General features: G+C 41.9%; 2 protein-coding genes across 3 annotated transcripts in view; one reads left to right on the top strand and one right to left on the bottom strand.

The window, feature by feature from the left end:
* The window catches only part of flt1 (fms related receptor tyrosine kinase 1), a 33316-nt gene extending 27646 nt beyond the window's left edge, over positions 1 to 5670 (top strand). Inside the window, exons 17-30 of one of the 2 annotated variants that reach the window (XM_070927779.1) lie at positions 496 to 631; positions 1098 to 1202; positions 1303 to 1416; positions 1646 to 1734; positions 2240 to 2345; positions 2437 to 2534; positions 2632 to 2754; positions 3548 to 3659; positions 3921 to 4020; positions 4256 to 4361; positions 4498 to 4595; positions 4873 to 4942; positions 5101 to 5192; positions 5502 to 5670. In XM_070927779.1, coding sequence (XP_070783880.1) covers positions 496 to 631; positions 1098 to 1202; positions 1303 to 1416; positions 1646 to 1734; positions 2240 to 2345; positions 2437 to 2534; positions 2632 to 2754; positions 3548 to 3659; positions 3921 to 4020; positions 4256 to 4361; positions 4498 to 4595; positions 4873 to 4942; positions 5101 to 5192; positions 5502 to 5670 — 1518 coding nt within the window. Of the gene's footprint in view, positions 1 to 495; positions 632 to 1097; positions 1203 to 1302; positions 1417 to 1645; positions 1739 to 2239; positions 2346 to 2436; positions 2535 to 2631; positions 2755 to 3547; positions 3660 to 3920; positions 4021 to 4255; positions 4362 to 4494; positions 4596 to 4872; positions 4943 to 5100; positions 5193 to 5501 lie in introns of both variants that reach the window. The other variant, XM_070927778.1, reaches the window with a different exon arrangement.
* A 3186-nt stretch (positions 5671 to 8856) lies between these two features.
* On the bottom strand, positions 8857 to 20723 carry pan3 (poly(A) specific ribonuclease subunit PAN3). The gene is made up of 19 exons (XM_070928339.1): positions 20689 to 20723; positions 20185 to 20549; positions 19101 to 19222; positions 18730 to 18802; positions 18561 to 18631; positions 18222 to 18366; positions 17725 to 17942; positions 17224 to 17328; positions 17066 to 17123; positions 16426 to 16587; positions 15909 to 16025; positions 15319 to 15420; positions 13835 to 14000; positions 13462 to 13549; positions 13137 to 13276; positions 12488 to 12617; positions 10565 to 10629; positions 10351 to 10489; positions 8857 to 9839 (listed from the first exon to the last, which is right to left on the bottom strand). Exons 1-19 carry the CDS (start codon positions 20706 to 20708, stop codon positions 9699 to 9701), a joined length of 2427 nt encoding a protein of 808 aa, XP_070784440.1. The 5' UTR covers positions 20709 to 20723; the 3' UTR covers positions 8857 to 9698.
* Between the last annotated feature and the right edge of the window lie 513 nt (positions 20724 to 21236).

Genomic DNA, 21236 nt, shown 5'->3' with positions numbered 1-21236 from the left:
CAGGTACTACAATACATTACAGCTATAAATAGTTGCAGAGCATTTAAGTTCAGTGTCTGACATACACAGGCACCTATCCACCCACATCCCAATTCACATGAACCATGTAACTCCATATGTTTGCTTATTGATTGTCCTGTTTGATTTTGGAATAAACATAACTCATAAATACAATGCTTTTTGACTGCATGGCTTCAGACTTCAGTTGTTGGAGTTTACCTTAAGCACCTAAATGCATTTGCAAAATAGATAACTTTCACAACTTTCTAAGAAATAACAGGAACTACAAATCTACACTTTTGTGGTAGTTAGTATAGTACTGGTATGGGCCTGTGCATGTGATCCTTTATGAAATGACCCAGATCAACCTCCACTTTTAAACGGTAGTATTGTACTTCACTTGCATATAATGTGGTCTTCGACTTCTTTCCTGGAGCATAGAATTTGTTTTAATGTTAACTTATTTTGTTTATTTTTCTATGTTACAAAATACAGCCCAACAGCTCAAACACCAAACCAGAGTACCTGTCAATCATTCTGGACTCCGGAGACGGGCCGATAGAGGAACAGTGTGAGAGACTGCAATACGACCCCAACCAATGGGAGTTCCCTCGGGAGCGGCTGAAATTAGGTGAAATTAGGTCTTAATTTTAGGAAAATGAAAAATGCAGAAATTGATGGGGGTTTTCTTTTGTTTGTTAGCGCTTTTGGGAATGTAACGCTAACGATGGGAGAGAGGGAAGGTGTTTAAGATCACATAACAGATACGAGGACTTTCTCATAGGTCTTATCAGATTATTATTGGGAGTGACTCTCTTTCCATTAATCAGACTTTGTGTCTGTGGGGAAATAATCAACTCCAGCAGGGGGTGTGTAAACTGTGTTGACTGGAACTAATCAGCTCTCACTGTCATCAGGGCGGGATTCAGTCAGATACACTGTTGATGGGGTCTGAAGTTGTCTCTTATCGGCATCTCACGTCCGGGATGGATGATGATAGTAATTAATAAAGTCGCTCAATTAGACACAAAAACACACCTCCCTTCCCCCCAGTCAGCCTCACTCCCGTTCTCTCTCTCTCTCTCTCTCTCTCTCAGGGAAACCTCTGGGCCGTGGAGCCTTTGGTAAAGTGATGCAGGCGTCTGCGTTTGGTATAGACAACGCCACCAGCTGCAGCACGGTGGCTGTCAAGATGCTCAAAGGTACGAGATCGTGTCTTTGGGTATTCTGAGAAAATAAAATTACAATTCTGGGCAAAAACTTTAGTGCCACCTTTTTTCTTTTCTACCTTTTGTCCACCAGAGGGAGCAACAGCCAGCGAACACAAAGCTCTGATGACTGAACTGAAGATCCTCAACCACATTGGACACCATCTGAATGTAGTCAACCTACTGGGAGCCTGCACCAAGCCGGGAGGTGTGTGTGTGTGTGTGTGTGTGTGTTTTCCATGCATGTGTGCTCTAAATATTCCTATTAATATATGCACAAGTTAATTTCCATGCATATTTAGGTGTGCTATGAGCTTGTCAATGCCTGTATTATGTATTTATGTGTGTGTTTGTGCCCTCACACTGGTCATAACTCTAATATGTGTGTGTGTGTGTGTGTGTGTGTGTGTGTGTGTGTGTGTTTTCTGTGTGTGCAGGACCACTGATGGTCATTGTTGAGTACTGTCGCTATGGGAATCTCTCTGCCTTCCTGAAGAGCAAGAGAGAGGTGTTTGTGCACAACACAGTGAGTGTACAAACAAAATAAAGATGGTGTCATGATTGCTGTATGTCACACAGGGCAGGACCTCCGTGGCGTGCAAACACAGTTCACTCATGTCCCACATTTCAGCTTCTCCTTGCAGTTGAGAAAAAAAAAAATCACCCATTTGTGCTGCATACAATTACAAAATCATCCACTCAAAAACTCACTTCTGCAATCTGTTTGAGGTTCGAAGATGTTGTCTGTTCTCGAGCAGGACGTTTACTTCCTTAATTTCTTCACAGGTTTAGACACAACTAAAAACTGTAGCCTCAAAGGTCATTGTCACTGAGCAAACATTGAATGAATTGAATTGAATATGAATGTCTCTCATATACCATTCAACAAATTGACCCAAACCACTTAAACAATCCTCATAAGACGCATTAGCCTTTTCTCAACAGCTTGAGTCAATCCTGACCTTTAACTGTCCTAATTTTCACTCTCTGTCATACAATATTTGATAACAATTGATTTCTCCCCCTCTCAGCCAGCCGGAGGAAAGGATGTGTCGGTTTGTGTAGGCAGCGTGTCTGACAGCCAGAGCAACATTACAACAGAGTTTGATGAGAGAGACGAGAAAGAGAATCACCTCGGTAAGACAGGAGCTTAGTGAACATTTTCCTGTTTTAGCATAATCAGACTGCTTGATTTAAACTCCTGTGTCTCCTCTCTTTCTTCCTCTAGATCCCAAATCTGCCTCCAACTCTCCTTTATTCCTGGAGGATCTCATCTCCTTCAGCTTCCAGGTGGCGCGAGGGATGGAGTTTCTGGCCTCTCGCAAGGTCTGATACTTGATGTGTGTGTGTGTGTGTGTGGATGCAGGTATAAATGTGTGTTTCATATATGTCATTATTTGTGTTCTATGTGTTTCTACACCAGTGTATTCACCGAGACCTGGCAGCCAGGAACATTTTGCTTTCTGACAATAATGTGGTCAAAATCTGTGACTTCGGCCTGGCCAGAGACCTCTACAAAGACCCCGACTACGTCCGCAAGGGAGATGTGAGTACACGTGAGCAACCTGGTTCCAAAGTCCACTGTCTGAAAAGTATTATACATTTACGTTTTACAAAATGGCAGATGAGATCCTAATGAAGCTCACCACTGAAAATGAAATGTGGGGGGGTCAATGCATTTTTTGTTGTGTTCCAATATTTAAAGTGTTCAACCAGTTGCCCCGATGGTAACTGTAAACAAACTTGATTTGTCAAATGTTGAGATATTCTAGTTTTTAATATTTATAGGATTTTGTATTTTAGGATTCATAAGCTCAGTAGTTTCATAAATAATTCTGGTTAGTCATAAAACACAACTATGAATAGGGTGTTTTTAGATTTGTATACCTGGAGTGAGTACATCTAAAAAATAAACAAATAAACTTTTGCAGCCACTTTCTTAAAAGATACTCACTACAGCAAAAAGCGTGTTTTACATTTTTTAAATAAATCTCTTTAATAAATCCTCTGTAAATGACAAAATGTGTTAACATTCATGTGGTTGAAACAGGACAAGTTGTGCATAATGTGAAAACAAAACCACCCACATAACTGATAGTAAACATTAACAGTAAACCACATTGCAAGTCTAGTTTTGATAAAGAGTTATTCATCCTGTAACTGCTGCTCCCAACATTAACTCGTTGCTCACGTTTTGGAAATATTAAGCAGTAAACATCACATGACATTTTTCCTCCAAATGATCTTTGGCCCAATGACATTTCAGCCAGCCAAACTTTAAATGTTTCCCCACTAGTGGTCTTTTGTAACCCTGCTCCTGTGATCTGATTGGCTGACAGGCCCGCCTCCCTCTGAAGTGGATGTCTCCGGAGTCCATCTTTGACAAGGTGTTCACCACCCAGAGTGACGTGTGGTCCTACGGCATTCTGCTGTGGGAGATCTTCTCTTTGGGTAAGTGCCCTCCCCCCACGCTTTTCTTCTAAACATGTACAGGAAATGGACAAAATAACAGAAACGCTATCAAATACAAAAAATATATATATATATATATATATATATATATATATATATATATATACAAAAGCCCTGCAACTAATGCTATGATCGTACATTTTTAAGACCGTGTTTGGAAGATGTTCATTCAATTCTTTGACTATTTTTGAGGATGTGTTCACATATTGATGGATTGACATGTGTGTGTTTGTCCGACAGGAGCTTCCCCGTACCCTGGTCTTCACATTGATGAAGAGTTCTGCCACAGGCTGAAGGGGGGAACAAGGATGCGAGTGCCTGAATACAGCACACCCGAGATGTGGGTGGATATGTTTTCAACACTGTTACACACTGGAATCAGCATGGGAGGCAGGGACGTAGTAAATAAGGGGCCCAACATTCAACTTCTTCAATTTTATTTTGAAACCAAAAGAAACCTGCTTTGCAACCAGACATGTAACCTATAAATCACAGAAAGGCTGAAGTGACGCTGGCGGTGATAGTAGCTGTTAGTGTTTTGATTGAACACTATACCTGTATGTTTGTGTGTGCAGTTACAGCACGATGCTGGCATGCTGGGAGGCCAGTCCCTCAGATAGACCCACCTTCACTGACCTGGTGGAGACCCTGGGAGACCTGCTGCAAGCGAGGGTTCAGCAGGTCAGGCTTTTTATAGATCTTCAGGCTTATGATTTATTTCAGTTCTCAACATATGGATAAGCTACACAAAAAGACAAAGATAAAAATGTCTTGTAAGGTCTTACAAATACCCCAATTAGTTTTTTCTCTTGAGCAGGACGGGAAGGATTATATTCCTCTGGGCTCTTTCATGCCTGGAAACGCTGGTCGCAGTGAGACCTTCAAAGAAAACCCGCTTGCAGTCACAAACCTGAGGTAAGAAAACATGAGAGAGAAAAGGAGAAGATTATGCGATTTAGTATACAGCATATGGATCTGAGGCAGCGCACCTTGACTAAAGATGTTACGTATGTGTATATGAGTGATCAAGTATGGTAGAGAAGTGCTGTAGTTAGAAAAGGAGAAAAATGACAGGTGCCGATGTGAAAGTGATTAGACAGAGCTGAAACTACATTCAGAAACAACAGGAAACAGGTTGAGAAAGAAGAGAAATTTCCAACTCATGTTTTGAATCTGAATTCAATCTATCCAGTTACATGAGGGGTATGGCCACACTTCAGACTTTTGAGGAACTTCCCTGCAAGGAGTCAGACGGCCCTGACGTAAGAAAACACCTTCACTTCTGCTTGCCTGCACACAATTGTATCCTCGCTGTCAGAAAAGTCAAAGTCAGAAAACAGATGAAAAAAGATTTAAAAAACAAGAGCTGCAAACAACATTTGGAAAAACAATTAGCTTGTTTGCATCCTCTCTGCTGCAGGACGAGCAGAGCGACAGCGGCATGGTCCTGCCGTCTGAGGAGCTGAAGCATCTGACGTGGAATAACGACACCAAGAACCGGAAACTCAGCAGGTGTTAGCATCTAATCTCTGACCTCATGCCTCCTGCCAGCCCAGACATCATCTCTGTGCACAGCAGAACACACAGTGATGTTGCACACATTATTTCAGTTGAATACAGAGATTACAATCACTGGCTGCTTGTGATACGTCTCCGAAGAAGAAAACGCTGAAAAGTCCCCATTGTTCAGGAAAATACTTGTCATACAGACGACAAGGTTGTTTTAAGTGCATGACGGGACATAATATAAATCATTCAAGAATCAGTCGATGCATAATAAACAAGATGATGACTTTTAATTTGTATGTTTTTTGTGTTTAGGTTCTTTGCCTTCACTAACTGCCGGGACAACCAGGTGCCTTTCCTGTGCCATGACATCACAGGTCTGCGTGACCACGAACCGTCTATCTTGCCGTGTGACTGGGAGTCTGACGAGGGCGGCTCCCCTCCTCCAGACTACAACTCTGCTTTTCTTTACCCCTCCCTCTAGCATCTGCTCTTGTCTAACTCTTGACTCTTAATTAACTTTACACAGGGTATATACATAATTTATACTTTTTTTTTTTCCTGCTCATTTCTAGTCATTCAGAACTTATTTTGCTTTTCAACTCTGCTGTTTGCATCCTCTACCTCATTATAATATCTGCAGGTATTCTTCTGTCCTCTTCCACTCACAGAAGTCTTTCTTTTTCCTTTTTAGACTCAAAACACCTCTTTGCTTTCCTTCACTTTCCAAAACCATATGCTGTTGTACAACAAAGCCTCTTCAGTATTACCGAGTATTATCTTGCTTTACCACACATAACCTCCTCCAAGAGCAGCTAAGTATTACTTGATAGAACTTATCACATGCAGTTATGCAGAATGTATTTACCGACCTACAATTATTAGTGCTTATTGTATTGGTACCTCATGTGCTGAGCTTTGTGAGGAGGAACACTGCTGTATGAAATAATTGTTTCTCCTACACGACTACTATATGCTGGAAAAGAAATTGTATTATTCACTGAATACACAGGATGTAGCTGTATTTAATTTAATGCTGTAATCATTTCATGGATGAGTCACTTGTTAATCATCTCTGTGCCTTAAATATATTGTATAAATGTAACACAATTTCATGAAGGTTATAATGTTCAGTATTGGGGTGGACAAAATATTAGAAACAGCCTCCAAAATCCCCATACAGTTGATAATCTCTTTAAGACAACATGAACAAAACAAAAACATCATAACCTTCATGAACATACTGTGGGATTAATTGCAGGGCAGTTGCATTAGACTGCATTGGTTTTAGCTAGATATACCTAATAAACTGACAAATTGGTGAATATTTTATTCAATATTAAGCATCCTTTGATACAGAATCATCAGGTCAGAATTGAGAAAAACCTATAATATATACATTTCCTCATGCTGTTTTTATATATTTTTACAAAAAATACTGACTGCATGAGGATTTAGATTTAGTTAAGTGTAGTGTTTTTTCCCCTCCATCTATTTCTTTTTATCCTAAACTATTAGAGCTGAAATTATTAAATGGCAACTATTGATAATCTATTTTCAAGTAAAACCACCAACCAGTGCCAGTTTCTCAATTGTGCAGATTTGCTGCTTTTCTTTGTCTTAAATGACAGTAAATTAATTATTTTGGGGTTAGGGTTAGGACTATTGGGAAGACAAAACATAAAATTTTCTGACAACCTATAGACCAAACAATTAATCACAGCAAATAAGTTGTTAATGAAACAATCATTAGCTGCAGCCCTATAAAACATAAAACCGCCACAATTCTGGCATCTAACCCACTTTTAAGCATCTATATACAGCTGTTATTAACATGCGATCTGCGTGTGGCTAGTGAAATCTGAGCAGACTGCATTTACATATTAAGATATGATGTTAACCTATTTTAAATGAGGTCAAAGTGACGGGTAAACAAGACCAGACTAGACTTCTATTTGCATGTATTTTCAGTTTTAGAGATGATTAATCACTGAATGTAATTGTAATTTGTTTAGTAATATCCAACCCATATGTTGACATGAGTTGCTTTTATGTTTCTATAAACATGTTTTATGGTTAAAAGCTGTAATGTCCCCATTTGACAAAAAGACAAGATCCTGCATGTATCACTTTTGGTATTCTTTATTAAAATACTGCTGTACACACAAATATTGCAAAATTTGAGACAATGAACACAAGAGGGGCATAAAACATACTAAGATGGTGATTGAAGGTGTGTTGGTGTGGAGGAGGAGAAGATGGTCATCACTAATATTAACTGGAGTGTGTGTGTTATGATGTGGAAGATGGTGATATGAGCACTGACACTGTGTTGGCCGAGTTGAGGGGGCGTGTTGTGTGTGTGCATCTGAAGGCATGTGTCTGTGTGTGTGTTTTGAGGGTTTTCTAAAGCACCACATTCACCAAATATGTTTTTGTCTGTTCATTTCACTAAAACAGAGGAAGTAGTACATGATCTAACACAGCCAGCTCCCTGCAGGTTTGTTGCCCCCAAGTACAGACTGCAGAACCGACTGCAGCCAAGACACTGTTCTCATTTAAGCCTTTTACCTTGATTTGCCTCTTATCCGACAGGGCGGTTCATACATGAGACCGTGTTTTTCTTCAGTCTTATGTTTGTACACATTCGCCAAAAGCTACTGAGAACAAAACAAAGGCAGAGGAATCGAGAACAGTGGTTTGACGGAGCTTGGATTGGTCTGTTTACCTGGGTGACGCAGGTTTGCACCAAAATCAGTCAATTTGAAGAACAAGAGATTCAATTCATTAATGGAATATGAACTGTGCTTCAGGACAACATGAAATCCCTCACAGCATGATCTCCACGATGCCGTTAACCTTTCTAAAACCTCAAACTGAGGACGTCCCCACCCACTCTACCATAGCTCATCTAGCTAACTGGACAGGGGGCAGCCAATGACAGCCAAACACATTCAATCATTGGGCCCCTCCAGCTGTTTGTCATCCTGAGAGAAATCCAAGCCATCCGAGTGAGTGCAACAGCCAGCGCCACTGCTTTGTCTCCAGCACGTTTGTATATCATGATCTTTAAAAGTCAAATAAAACCCCCCCCCAAAAAAAAAACAGGAAAACGGTTGGTGCCCTGTTCCTATTCTTTCCTTCGCCCTCCATCCCTTGCCCTTTCCCTAAACCCCTGCTGGAATTGGTCCACAGAATAATAAAGAGTTGAATTGAGGCCCGCCCATTTCCCATCATGCATTCCTGCACAATATCTGAGCAAAGAGAAAAACCAGATAGAAAAACCACAAAAAGCATCACTTTTTCCTCAAATGTCAAGGGGCCAAGACCCCCTGAGGGGCAGTGAAGTTTGGGATAAAAGCAGGAAGAAGAGGGGAGAGTAAGAGAGAGACAGAGAAAGGGGACGTTGGGGGGGAGGAGGATGGGCGGGGGACAAAATAAGGACATTCCACAAAGAGGCAGCTGTGGCTCCACCTCAACAGAAGCCCCACCCACGGGCTACACCCAAGTGCTGGACAGCCAAAACAAAATAACCTATTTTTGAGTAGTTCATGTCACGAAAGCGTCCATTGACCAAAGGTGGTTGCTGCATATGTAACAAACACTTGGTAGACGGCATCAGGAGAAGACACCCCTTCCTCAGTGCCAACAAAAACCACGTTTTTACCCCCAAATCCCAGTCCATGCTAGCCCACCCACCCACATTTATGAGCCTGATGTTCTATAATATCCTGAACTAAAATGTCAGAAATCCATCGGTTTTTCCAGTTTTAAGAACCCTTCCCACCCATCCAAGTGGTTTGTCCTTTCTGAGGGGGAAACAACAACCAAGGCAAAAGGTGGGCTGGCCCATTTCATGAAACAGGTGCCATCCCGCCCCAATGAAAGCCTCGAGTGGTGCATCCCGTTTCCTAGTGCGTCACAATGAAGGGGTGTGGTCTCCAGCCAGAAGAGAGACGCAGTCAATAGAAAAGCTGGATTTCTTTTTGTTTTCATTCTTAGTCTGCTCTGGTTTTTATGTCCGTGTGTGTGTGTGACTTTAGCTCTCTCTGTACACCCTATAAGCCACTCACACGTATTCATAAAAATAACAAAAATTAACAAAAAAATTAAAATCTTAGTGCATCCTCCTCTGAAAAATAAACCCCAATTGTAGAAATAAACAATAAAATCAGGAAAAAAGTTCAAAACCTCATGGTTTGTTTCTCGTTTTGTTCCCCAAATCTAAAAAAATGTCATCATACTCGTTCGTCACAGCTTTCGTATTTGTCCTTTCTTTTTTTTTTCCTTTTATTTTAGGATTTTCAGCTGCGGGGTTTAGGAAAACTAAAAAAAATACACTTTAGAAAAAGCCTTCCTGGTGTGAGAGGGTCAGTGTATGTGACTGAGGTTCACGAAGCCCTGCCCCGCTGCCTTCGCCATGCTGATGTCATCTCCATGAGCCTGGTCCTCCCCTGTAGTGCAATAGTGTGCTCCAGGTCCGGGCAGTCCCACCCCGGGCCGAAAGGGGCGCTACAGAGAACCGGAGGCCGCAGCCTGCAGCTCCTGGAAGGTACTGTCGAAGCAGCGCTTCAGGTCCGAGTAGGTCACAACTAGGACGCTTTTCTCGTCCCGAGACACCAGGCTGATCTTCTCAGGAACGCCCGCGTCCAGCTGTACCAACACGGGAGGATACGGTCAAAAACACATTTTGCTTGATTTTCAAAGAATACTTTTTGGATTAAATATCTTTTAAGTAGAGCTGCAACCCTGAGTTGTTATGAGGCTTCTCACATGTGAGGATTTTCTGATTTTCTTTATCTTATGTGATAGTTAACTCTTCGGGAAACTGTGATTTTTCCCTATTTACTAACTGTGCTGCAGTTTCTAACAAACTATTTCAAAAGTGCCGAGAGATTTTCATCTCCGCGGCTCCTGCCCATGAACAGCTGCTAACCAAATGTCACTGATGGAAGTAGGCCAGTAGTAGACCAACTTTTACTCCGTCTCTCCTCAAATGCATGCATGTTTTTTAGCCAGTGCATATGAAGCATGAACGGATGATCTGAAAATAGGCCACTTTGCCTAATTTATACACATGAAATAGTTCCTTAAAATAGACTACTTATCAAATCTCTGCATGTTCAAATATCATTAGTTAAAACAGAGAAGAAAGCTCACTGACTTTGTTGAGGCAGGAGACAATGTGGCTGAGGTCGATCCAGGGCGTCCCAGCTTCTGTCACCTGGTGAAAAAGGTGATCCCGGAAAAGCTTCAACAGGTAGCGGTCTCCCGTCTCCGACCACGTCGGGTCCTTCTGAAACCTGATTCACACAACACAAGGTCAGAGTGTAACAGAACCACAGATCACACATACTGCTGGATGAAGTGCTACTTACTCTGGCCGCTCGTTGATGGTGCCCAGTTTGGCCAACAGACGGAAGAGGCGGCCGTTTTGCACCTCCTGCAAATAAACAATGACTTATATTCACCACTCCCAAACTTTTTTTCTATTAGTCTTATTTTCTGACATTTTTGCCTTTATTGGACAGTCAGTAGTGAAGAGGCAAGCAGGAAACAAGGGGAAAGAAAGGTGCGACATCAAGCAACACAGATCTCCAACTGGTTGAGGGATAAAATAAATACATTTGCAAACAAGCAAATGAATGACTTAATGAATGAATACATGAAGAAAGAAAGAAATTAATGAAGAATGAACACACGTTTCTAATAAAAGGTATATGTGACATTTCCTCCTTAAACGATAGACCCCTTTAAAATAAAAAGACTACTCGTCCCTGCGGGGAACATGGTCAGAAACTGAAACTTGACTTTCTGTCCATACATGGTGTTGGACTCTGTTTTTTCACAGGTTCCAGAAGACACTTCCTCCTTACTGAAAGTCAACCAGAAGAAGCTGCACTTTTTTCTAAATACAGCCATATTTGTAAGCAGTCTCATCTGATCATCAGTTAATAGAAATCCAAGACAACAGTGGCTCCAACATCAAAACCAACTGTAAACTAATCTGCTAATGTATTTGAATGTTTAGAGGGCTGGCTGCTGTAATATTGTAAAATATGGGCACCTACAGATAAGATGAAAACTTTTGTTGATGTTTTTGACTTTACATCAGATTGTCTCACCTTTCACCTCTGCAGATATAATTTACTCCTGCCTCTCCTTTCTCTTGCTCCTCTCTGCCTGTCTCACCCTGTCAAACGCTTTCTGCACTGTTGGACAAAATGAAAAGTATTGAAAACCAATCAACTGATCATGTTGGTGCCTTCCAACACAAGTTACTCTTGATGGAAATTTAAGATTACTTTTTTATTATCAACCTGGATATCTGCGCACTACTTCAAGTATTCAATACATCTATTTGTTTGAAAAAGTAAACCATGTCATGGTAATAGGTAACATAACTTTAAAAATTAAAACAATGCCAACCGCAGCCAGCAGCTTGACACAACAGTGGTGTTGCAATGACGCAGCCACCATGGCAGCCCTACAACGCTTCACATGAAATCCTACCCCATGCTGTGGCCCAGTTGAGCTCAGTTAGGACTGATAAGAGATGAAACAAACACATGGTGGTCTTCACACAGATTTTTGTGTTTATAAACACAGTGTTTCAAAAGTTTTTTGTCAAAGTCTCATCAGGCCAATAAACAACAGTGCTACCATTCCCTTCGTGTGTGCAAATACACATTCAGCTAACACATAATGCAGAGGGGGCCTGATAAAGAGGAGATGCTTTACACTCTCCCCACCAGCACAGATATCAGTACATCACAGGCAGGTTTGGCCAGAGAAGCTGTCCTTTTTTTCTAGCCCATTTTTATAACTACAGAGTGGTATTTCCCTGCTCTAATCCTCAGCTGTTCTCTGAACTTATGTTGCTGACAGAAACTGAAATCATCATTTGCAGTTAGAGGTAAAAACAACACACTTGGTGGATGTGTAGAGAGTCAGGGGGGTGTAAATGGGAAGTTGAAGCATGAACGAGAAGAAAATGAGGTTGGTTGAGGGTCTGTTTTTTAACACATTCACACTGTAAAATGAGCAAACTAAATTCAAGACGAGACTGCAAAGCCTACAATATACCGTACAACATCCGGTGTGCACACAACTTCCCTCTTAGCTCACCAAACCAATGCCCTTTTTGCGGCCCCAACCCAAGAATATCAACCTGAAAAGAACACGACTGAATCATGTTTATTCATGCATGCTTTCTGTTCGGTGCCTTGTGAGACAAATTCTCCCTTCATGAGTTTTCTTTTTAAATATTCCTGGACAAACATGTAGTGCCCTCCACATACCTTGGCCAGGTCTTCCTCAATGACATCATTTCTCATCTGCGATGCGTCCAGTTGTGTGTAGAATCGAGCTCCAATCATCGGCATAATGTCATTGACGCTGCGCAGGCGAGACTGTTCAGTCAGCAGATACCTACACATACACAAAAACATCAGAGTTTGCCTTCAGGTGAGTTGAAAATACCAACATGAAATGTCACAAACCTTTATTCATGATGTGTAAAAGCACTGCATTTTACCACTCATCTTTGTCAAAACTTATATCTCTAGAATATCCTGGGCTGACATGGGTTAATTTGTGGCAAAGTTACAGCCTTGGGACAGCATGCAAACATAGAACTACATCTTGAGGCTGGAGGAAAATGAAGGAAGTTGCTTGTTGCCAACAGGTGAGGAGATGAACTGATGTACCTGATCAACAGCATGTGGATATGGGAGTGTTAACAGAACATTCCTGTTGGCTACAGATACAAGGTCATTGTCCAAAACCTGAGCTGACCTGAGCTGAGCCAGGTATTAGGTGAAAACCTTTTAGTCAAACTGCTTTCTGTGTCGTGTCCAACTTTAATCAGGACAAGTCTCGATTCTATGCAAAGTTTTTACAGGCTGTGTCTGAAATGTACAACGCATGCTGCACCCCTCCCTTTCTTACAGAATGAGGTTCTTGAGGTCTGAAGAGTAGTTGATGGACACCAGCTCCATGGCCTTCTGCAGGTTCTCCCTTTGAATGCCAGCCAGGGAGTTACATGCCAACGCCAGCACCACCTTGCCCAGCGACACTAGGTCCGCTTGCTACACAATGAAACACACACACACACACACATCACAGAAATACACATATCAATGATACATGAAATGAAAGAGCTTCAACAACACAAGTAGATAAGCTTTAACTCTCTCCATTGGTACACACTGTACAACTCTTCTGTAATGTATATCCATGGATAACTGACCACAAACCAATTCATAGAAAGTACCTGGTACTGTGGCATTAGGGCAAGATGATTGGTCTGACTGTTGTCAAAAGTTAAGACATCAAACACCCCAACACAGTTCACCCGTAACCTGCAGAGATAAGAGGCCATTATTATCAGTTGGTGCGCATGTTTGCACTGAGTGTGCACAACCACATGGTTGTGAAAAAAAGGAAGCCTGAACTGAAAATACTCTTCCGCTTTTAATGCATTTACAGTCAACACTCATATCTACACTTACTGAGCTGGAAATTGAAATTCACAGTGTTCCACACACCACCATTTATGGTTATGTGCAACAGGCTCTAATCAACAACATTCATCAACTCATGCTGAATGGTGAAATGTCTGCTGACGTATTTATGTGTGTTTATACCTGGTCTTGCCAGTAATAAGAATCTTGCTGGGGTCCATGACACGGCAGGCCAGACCGGCAGTGTGGATGGTGCGCAGGGCCGAGCTGAGCTGGACAATGTAGGCCCAGATCAGAGACTCCGGGAGCAGACCTGCGTGTTGCCGTGGCGGGGGAGGTTCATGTTGTCCTGCACACCAAGACAAGCTTTATCACACAAACGCAGCCTGAACGGTTACACGTTACTTCTGAACTTAACCTCAAACTGTCATCAACTTCCTTGGCAATCCTCTCTTCAGGAAAAACTATATCACATTTGTGATGTCAGTAAGACACATCATTTTCAGTAAATCAAACCTAATTTTCCTTATCAGTTAATCTGTTGATCATTTTCTTGATTAATCAACTTAATCAACCATATAGTCTCTATAATGTTAGCTAGTAAGTTAAAAAATACCCTTCATAATTTCCTAAAGCCAACAGTGAAGTCTTCAAATTGCTCATTTTGTCTGGCAAAAAGTCCAAAACCCAAAAGATATTCAGTTTACAATAACATAACTGAAAACCTCACAATTGAGAAGCTTGATCTCTGGGATGTTTTGCATCATTGCTTAAAAAATGACTTTAAACTATTCTTAAAATAATTGCTGATTAATCTTTTGTCAATTGACTAAACGTTTCAGCTCTAGTATGAAAAAAAAAATGAGGAAATTCGGCTCACAGTTCCAAGAAATGGCGTTCACTATAGGTTCAGAACTTCGTTTACTTGTGTTGTAAATTCTGTAACTCTTACCACAAACACAAGGTTGGGTTATGTTACTCAGACAAGTGTTAGGGTGTGTACTGCACAGCAAAAGCCACAATTTCACACGGAGAATGCTCGAGTTGTCCAAAATATTTGCTTCCCTAAAGGCCTTTCCAGAAAGAAATGCATTGGCACTATGTGATCCAGTGTTGGACCACTGTGTAGTTCTGTACAATTCATACATTATGGGTTTTTATCACTGTTTGCTAAACAAAGCCCAGGGCATGAATGGTTTTGCTTCCTCTGTCTGCATTCCTGTAGGTAGGCCATACAGCACCTGCCCTAGGATCAGTTTCAGCCACAGTTTCCTCCAAGTCCTCATGTCTCTCACATGCATGCTAACTGTCAAACTAGGACACTTTACAGACTCCAAACACTTGAATCTTCTTTGTAGCCTCAAGACATCCACAAGAGTTTTAGATCTTAAAACCTCTTGGGAAATGCATCTTTATTGTAAGTCAACCAAGTGGTTTCATATATTCTCGATCTAAGCCATCAAATGTCGGATGTGAGCTAAACCACATGCAATGCAAACATGAAAATGCACACCAAAATAGACCTAGGCCGATGACCTCATTAGCAAATGAGTGTACAAACTAAAAATGTGTGAAGTAGAGAGGTTGCTGAGGTGCTGCTGAGTCTATTTCACTGTGAAGCCGCCTTCACATTGAAATAAAAACACTGAAAGGGAGGACCAACTCACCCCACTTCCTCTTGGTAAAGTACGAGTCTGCTGCTGGGTCATTGAAGTGTCTGCTGAACATGGTTTCTGCACCCGCATGGAAGTCATAGGAGAACACCAACGCTACAAACGGCAAAAGGTGGAAAGGAAAGTCAGGGATCAGAAAACTAAACAATCAGCAACAGCCTAACAGCTCTACATACGCCTATTCACCCAATTATTGCCACTTTGTCCTGCATTGTACTCCCTAAAGTGTTTACCATCACGAGACAATCAAATGGGAGAACAAGTACAACCCCACAGTTTCCCAACTGTGTACTTCATTGCTCTTGCAAAAAAAAAAAAAAATGTATATATATTCACCTCAAATAGAGCTTAAACTCAATACTGCAACAACAAGTATACCACTCCACCTGGTATTTTTGGTTTAGTTAAGTTTAGTTTTGGTTGAATACCAAGAATGGATGTAAATGTAAAACAATCAATAAAACTACAAAGCAGGTCAACTTTATGTCTGGGTCATGTGAAAAAGACAAATTAATCAAATCTAGAAGACACAAACATGGAAATAAATTCACATATGTACATAAAAACTGCGTATACACACTCACAGTGATCTCCAAAGGCCTTTGTGGTGAAGACCTCCCTCAGTGTTACAGAGTTTGAGTGCTGAATCTTCTTCCACATGTCCACCAGCATCATGCACTTGGTGTTAACAAGGCGGAAACCTGGACACATTTTAAAAGATACAGATATAGGCAATTGGAAATGAATAAAGATATCTTACACTGTCACAACATCCTGAGCCACCTTTACATGTGATAACAGCACCCCTCAACACATGCATTTCATGTTCTTATGGAAGTAAGGAGTCAGCACACGTGCCCTGCACTGCTCATCAAAAGTAACATAACTGATGTTATGTTATGCTGCTGATGTTTGAAATTTGTTTGTTTTCTGCACACTACCAATTAATTATTTTCCTATTAAAATGGGAAATTACCCAATAAAAGTTACCTTAAAAGTCAATATGTGATCACATAATTAGTCATAGTGGCTATTTTGGTTGTGTGACATCTGTGTTATCTGCTTCTTTGAAAAGCAATTTCTTATCACCACGTTTCTTACCGTGTATCCTCCTCAGGCAGTACGGCAGGTCATCCTTGCTGTTGACCGCCTTGTAGCAGGAGGTGATGTAGCTGAAGTTGCTGGTCTTCTGCATGCGGTTTGGTGGGGGGAGGGGTTCGAGGGGGAACAGGCTGTGGTAGCTGTCCACCTCAGACGGTACATCTGCCAAAGACAAAAGCAGTTTCAGAGGAGGCAAAACAATAACATGCTACTGTACAAACGCACACAATCAAAAAGAGATCCAACAACTTTAAGTAGGCTGGAGGCGATATGATTTGTTTTCACACATGTATGCCACAACGTAATTTGACAGTTCACAATTGTACCCCATTATTGCATGCATGACAACAGACAAAACACTCATGTGGGTAACTGGAAGCAAAACCCACAGAGATCACATACATATTTCAACACTTGCCACACTAACATGAGGAAATCAACCCCACAATACACTTGCACATTTGTTTCAGCAAGCAATGCAGGTTTGTTTACTAGCAAACCAACAATAGAGCATCAAAATGTTCTTTTGTTTAATACAGAGCACATGAATAGTAAAATGTTTTTAATGCAATCCTGCAGCACACAGAAATTATTGGATTAATAACAACCCTTTGTGGTGACAACAGAGAAGACCCTTTACCTGGGTTCTCTGAGTGGTCAATCTGGGCCATGGTTATCAGATGTCTGTTTATCAACTCCTACAGAAGAAAAAAAGAGGGCATCACATCAGACATTACGTCCAGAGAAGACGACAGGGGTGATACTTATTGAAAAAGGAGGAGGACAAGTGAGAAATACCTGTCGGAGTTCATCGGCCATGAAGAAGGACGGGGCGTTGGCTTTCGGCTGCATGTAAGCCACATGGGGCGCAGTGGGGGGATAGATATGGTAGGTAGGAAACACCTGCGATGAAACCAGAAAAACACAGCTTCCTATTTATTGAGAAATGAAAACCAGTGTGATCATACATGTTTTATTTTTTCCAACTATAAGCTCATAGCTACGCAAATGAATGTGATGGAACGAAACTCTAATGAAGGATGGAATGAAGTGTTAAGAAGGTTACAAATTGCCATATGAAGCCAAATTACAACCTCTAGTTGGCCACAATGACAGCATGAATTAGGGAGCCAACGCTCTTGCCTCCCAAAAGAACCTCAGAGTAGATCAAGTTTTAAATGCAGACAGATTTAAATGCTGTTTCGTGTTTGGTTAAAAGTCTTCCAGTGTATTCCCAGCTTTAGTCTGCAAGTATTTCCAGTCTAAAATACAGTGAAGGATACCGAGTGTAGTACATACCATCCCAGCCATTGGTGCCGGGGTGTTGTCTGTGTAGAAGTAGGTGGTCCCCCCTACTGTCTCCTTCTGGATTATGTGAGTGCCCTGGTCAGATGCAGTGGTGGGCACCATGTAGTTGGCAGGGTTTGGGGTGTGACTCCTCCGACGAGGAGCAGGTGAGGTGTGCGGTGTAATTTTTGGGGAGTGAAGAGGAGAAGATCCCGCAGACAGAGACATGCCTAACATTGGAGACATAAAGAAACTTTTTCAAGATAAGGCTTGCAGCATTCACTGGCTGCAATCATATAAAATGAAAGGAGCACAGCACCCAAAAAAGGTTCTTCTTTTGTTTCAACAGTAGCACATGTGGTGCTATGCACAACAGGGAATTCCCAAACTTGCTGAACTATACAATTTCAGAGCTAAAGATGGAAAACAAAACTGAGCCATGTAGAAAGTAGAGCAAAGCAGATATAGCGGGGTGATTTCTCAGTTGGTAATGTTCCAAAAACCCTCACCTGGAGCCAGCGCAGCAGCTGTGGAGCTGCTGATGGCAGGGTGTGGGAACAGAGGTGAGGGGAAGGCCTGTACAGTGGACTGAGCCATGGTGGCCATACGTGGAGCTCCCTTGGGGATGAACTCACTTGCTGTTGGGTTAGGAGCCTGGTGGCACAATGAAAAACATATAAGATCTACATGAAATCTACCACTCCTGTTAGAGGCAATGAAGACAAAGATGGAAATTAAATTCATCTAAGTTACGTGTCAAGTACCTGCTAATACAAAAGTACAGTACTGAACTTTAAAAGCTCTTTAAAATAATTTCACTGTCTTGGACGGGATGCTTGTGTGCTCACCTTTCTCCTTTGGGAAATGCTAAGAGCACCAAAATCACTGAACAGTGAGGATGTTGGGGAGTTCACGGGATCTGTGGAGGACCAAGGAGTGTAAGGAGTTGAGCAGTGATGCTTTCAATATTCAATGGATGATTGATGAATGCTGCTCCACAGAGCACAGGAGTCTTACCATGAGTGCTGTGGCTGAAGTTCTTGGCACCATCGTTGAGGAGACTGGGAGAGCTGCTGCTGGTGGTCATTCGCTAAAGAGGGCAAAATCAAGAACAAATGTGTTACAGAAGGCACTCTAATGTGCATATGTTTATCAATAAATGATCACCAAATATTACAATGGCATCATTAAATGTGTGGACTCAAATAAAACACTTCAAACTAACGGCACAATAAATAACTACATGCAAAACATTTCAATAACTAATGTAGATCCTCAGTTTATACAGGGACCTACAACAGTAATGTGACCACACATCAATTTTGAAAGCTACTTTTGTCACACTGTATGTTTACACTGACTGGATATATACAGCTTCACTTTTGTACCTGCATCATTGAGTATTTAGACTCCGCTGGGCTTCCAAACCCATTGACCCCAATAAAGCTGCTGCTGAAGTAAGAGTTGGTAAGATTGGCATCACTCAGAGTTGCGCCCTCCATCCCTGGGACTGTAGATGACAGAAACAAAAGTTTAGCAAATACTAACTGCAGCAAGATTGATATAAGTGAGAGATAATTCAATACTTTAACAGAGATCAGATGGGAAAGTATGCATGTTAATGTCAGCACTACTGAATGTTTGCTTAACCAATCACAGAGCTAATTAGAAAGCATGTAAACAGCTCCACAACTGCAGAGTGAGCCACTACTACAGCCTGCCACAGGGCGATATCCACTTTGAATATCATTTAGTAACAAACTCTTGGCAACAATTACTTGTTTCAGTGATTTCAAGTTGAAGTGGACGTAGTTAGTTTTTGAGTTGCATGTGAATGTTAGTTACTTGCTGTTTGTTTACGTTGAGAAAACACGACAACACAACGCAAAAACAATGCCCCGTGAACAGCTAGCGTAGCTACGCTAATGTTAGCAAACATTAAACTTAACAGCAACACTACAGTTCGCACAAACAACATTTAACTGGAGAAAAACTAACGGCATCAGTACTGCAACTGATAACGCCTCTCTGAATGCAAAGCCAAACGCATTGAAGTTAGTTAAAGCTGTCAATTTGAAGCTAGTTTAGCTAACGCTAGCTGGCTAATAGCTACACTAGCTAACTTTAGTGGGTCGCGGATTTCTGCCCACTCACAGCTGTCACACAAAACAGCAGGCCTCCTCCGTGTCAGCTGCAAAAGCATGGATAATGTTATATGTTGTTACAAAGCATAACTAATACCACCTGAAGACAAAGCTATTCGTGGGGCAGCTAAAGAGCACCGCCTGTGCTAGCTGCAAACAGAAGGCTTTGGAGAATGTCTGGCAGGTAAATGTAACCCACGTTGTTTTGGGGTGAAGAGGCCTCAGTGAATCCCCGGACTAAATTTTAACAAAGCCCAACAAGGCCCAAAAGTAAAGTCAGAGTCAGTCACCCCGTGTGAGGCCTTGTCTTTCTGTAATTGATACTCACTGGTTAACAGCTGCCCCTCGAGAGACGTGCCTGCAGGCCCCAATGTTTCGCTCTTCTTGGACACACCGGTCCCCCCGCCACCCGGGCAGGCCGCCGCGGAGCCACCGAGGGAATACCCCGCTGGCGTCCCGCCACCTGCGGCCATGGACAACGGGACGGGGCTACCGCCGCCGCCGTGCAGCGGCATGCTTGCCATGGACGGATCCTCGTGCAGGAACTGACACTCTTCTCCATAAAAGCAGGTCTTGTCTTTCGCGTAATATCGGCAAAACTTCACCTTGACATTGGGTATTCCGGCACCCCCGAGCGGAGCAGCTGAAGCTGGGAGTCCACTGTTCATGGCACCGCTGCTGCCGCCGCCGCTGCTGCCGGAAGACACTCAAACATAGAGAGACGCAGATAGCTAGCGGGCTAGCCAGCTAGCCTGCAAACAGTTTCTCCTTAAAGGAACGGATAAATATCACTTCAGCTGGTGAAGAACACTTAAGACGCTGCAGTACTCACATTATAAGGCTAAGATGCATGTTGGTTTAAGAAAATATCATTGCATGCGTGGAATCCTGGTCGTCGTTGTTGTCGCTATCCATGCAGCTGCCGTCTTCGCAAAGTAGCCTGTTGTTGTTTTTTGCTCGCAGTCAGGCTGCTCTGCTAGGCACCAGTTAGCATAGCTTTGCATTGTGGGTACAGTGTTTGGCAGAGTTTACCTGCTGCAAATACAAGCGGCAAATTGAACTTGCAGAACGGTGATATTGTGAATGCAGACGAATAATGTAGCTGAAAGCATAGAAAGGTTTTCAGCCGAGTTTGCAGGATCAGTGCTTTCAGCCGGCGGATGGGTTAAAATAAGAATACATTGTATTGCAAAATTAATTTATGTTAAATTGTATCAACCGCAGCAGATTATTGCTATAATTTAATTTATACAAATCTACTGTACAGATGCACAAAAAACAGATATACGAGAAAACAACACCTGGACAAAAACAAATAATTGACAGGAGAAGTTTATTTGAAAATTAAAAAATCGATTAAAAGTATTCATATAGTGCAAG

Source organism: Enoplosus armatus, chromosome 21, assembly GCF_043641665.1.
Source record: "Enoplosus armatus isolate fEnoArm2 chromosome 21, fEnoArm2.hap1, whole genome shotgun sequence".
In the NCBI taxonomy this organism is placed as follows: Eukaryota; Metazoa; Chordata; class Actinopteri; order Centrarchiformes; family Enoplosidae; genus Enoplosus; species Enoplosus armatus.
The sequence above is the reverse complement of the archived record's forward strand: the minus strand, read 5'-3'. Positions and strand labels throughout refer to the sequence as shown.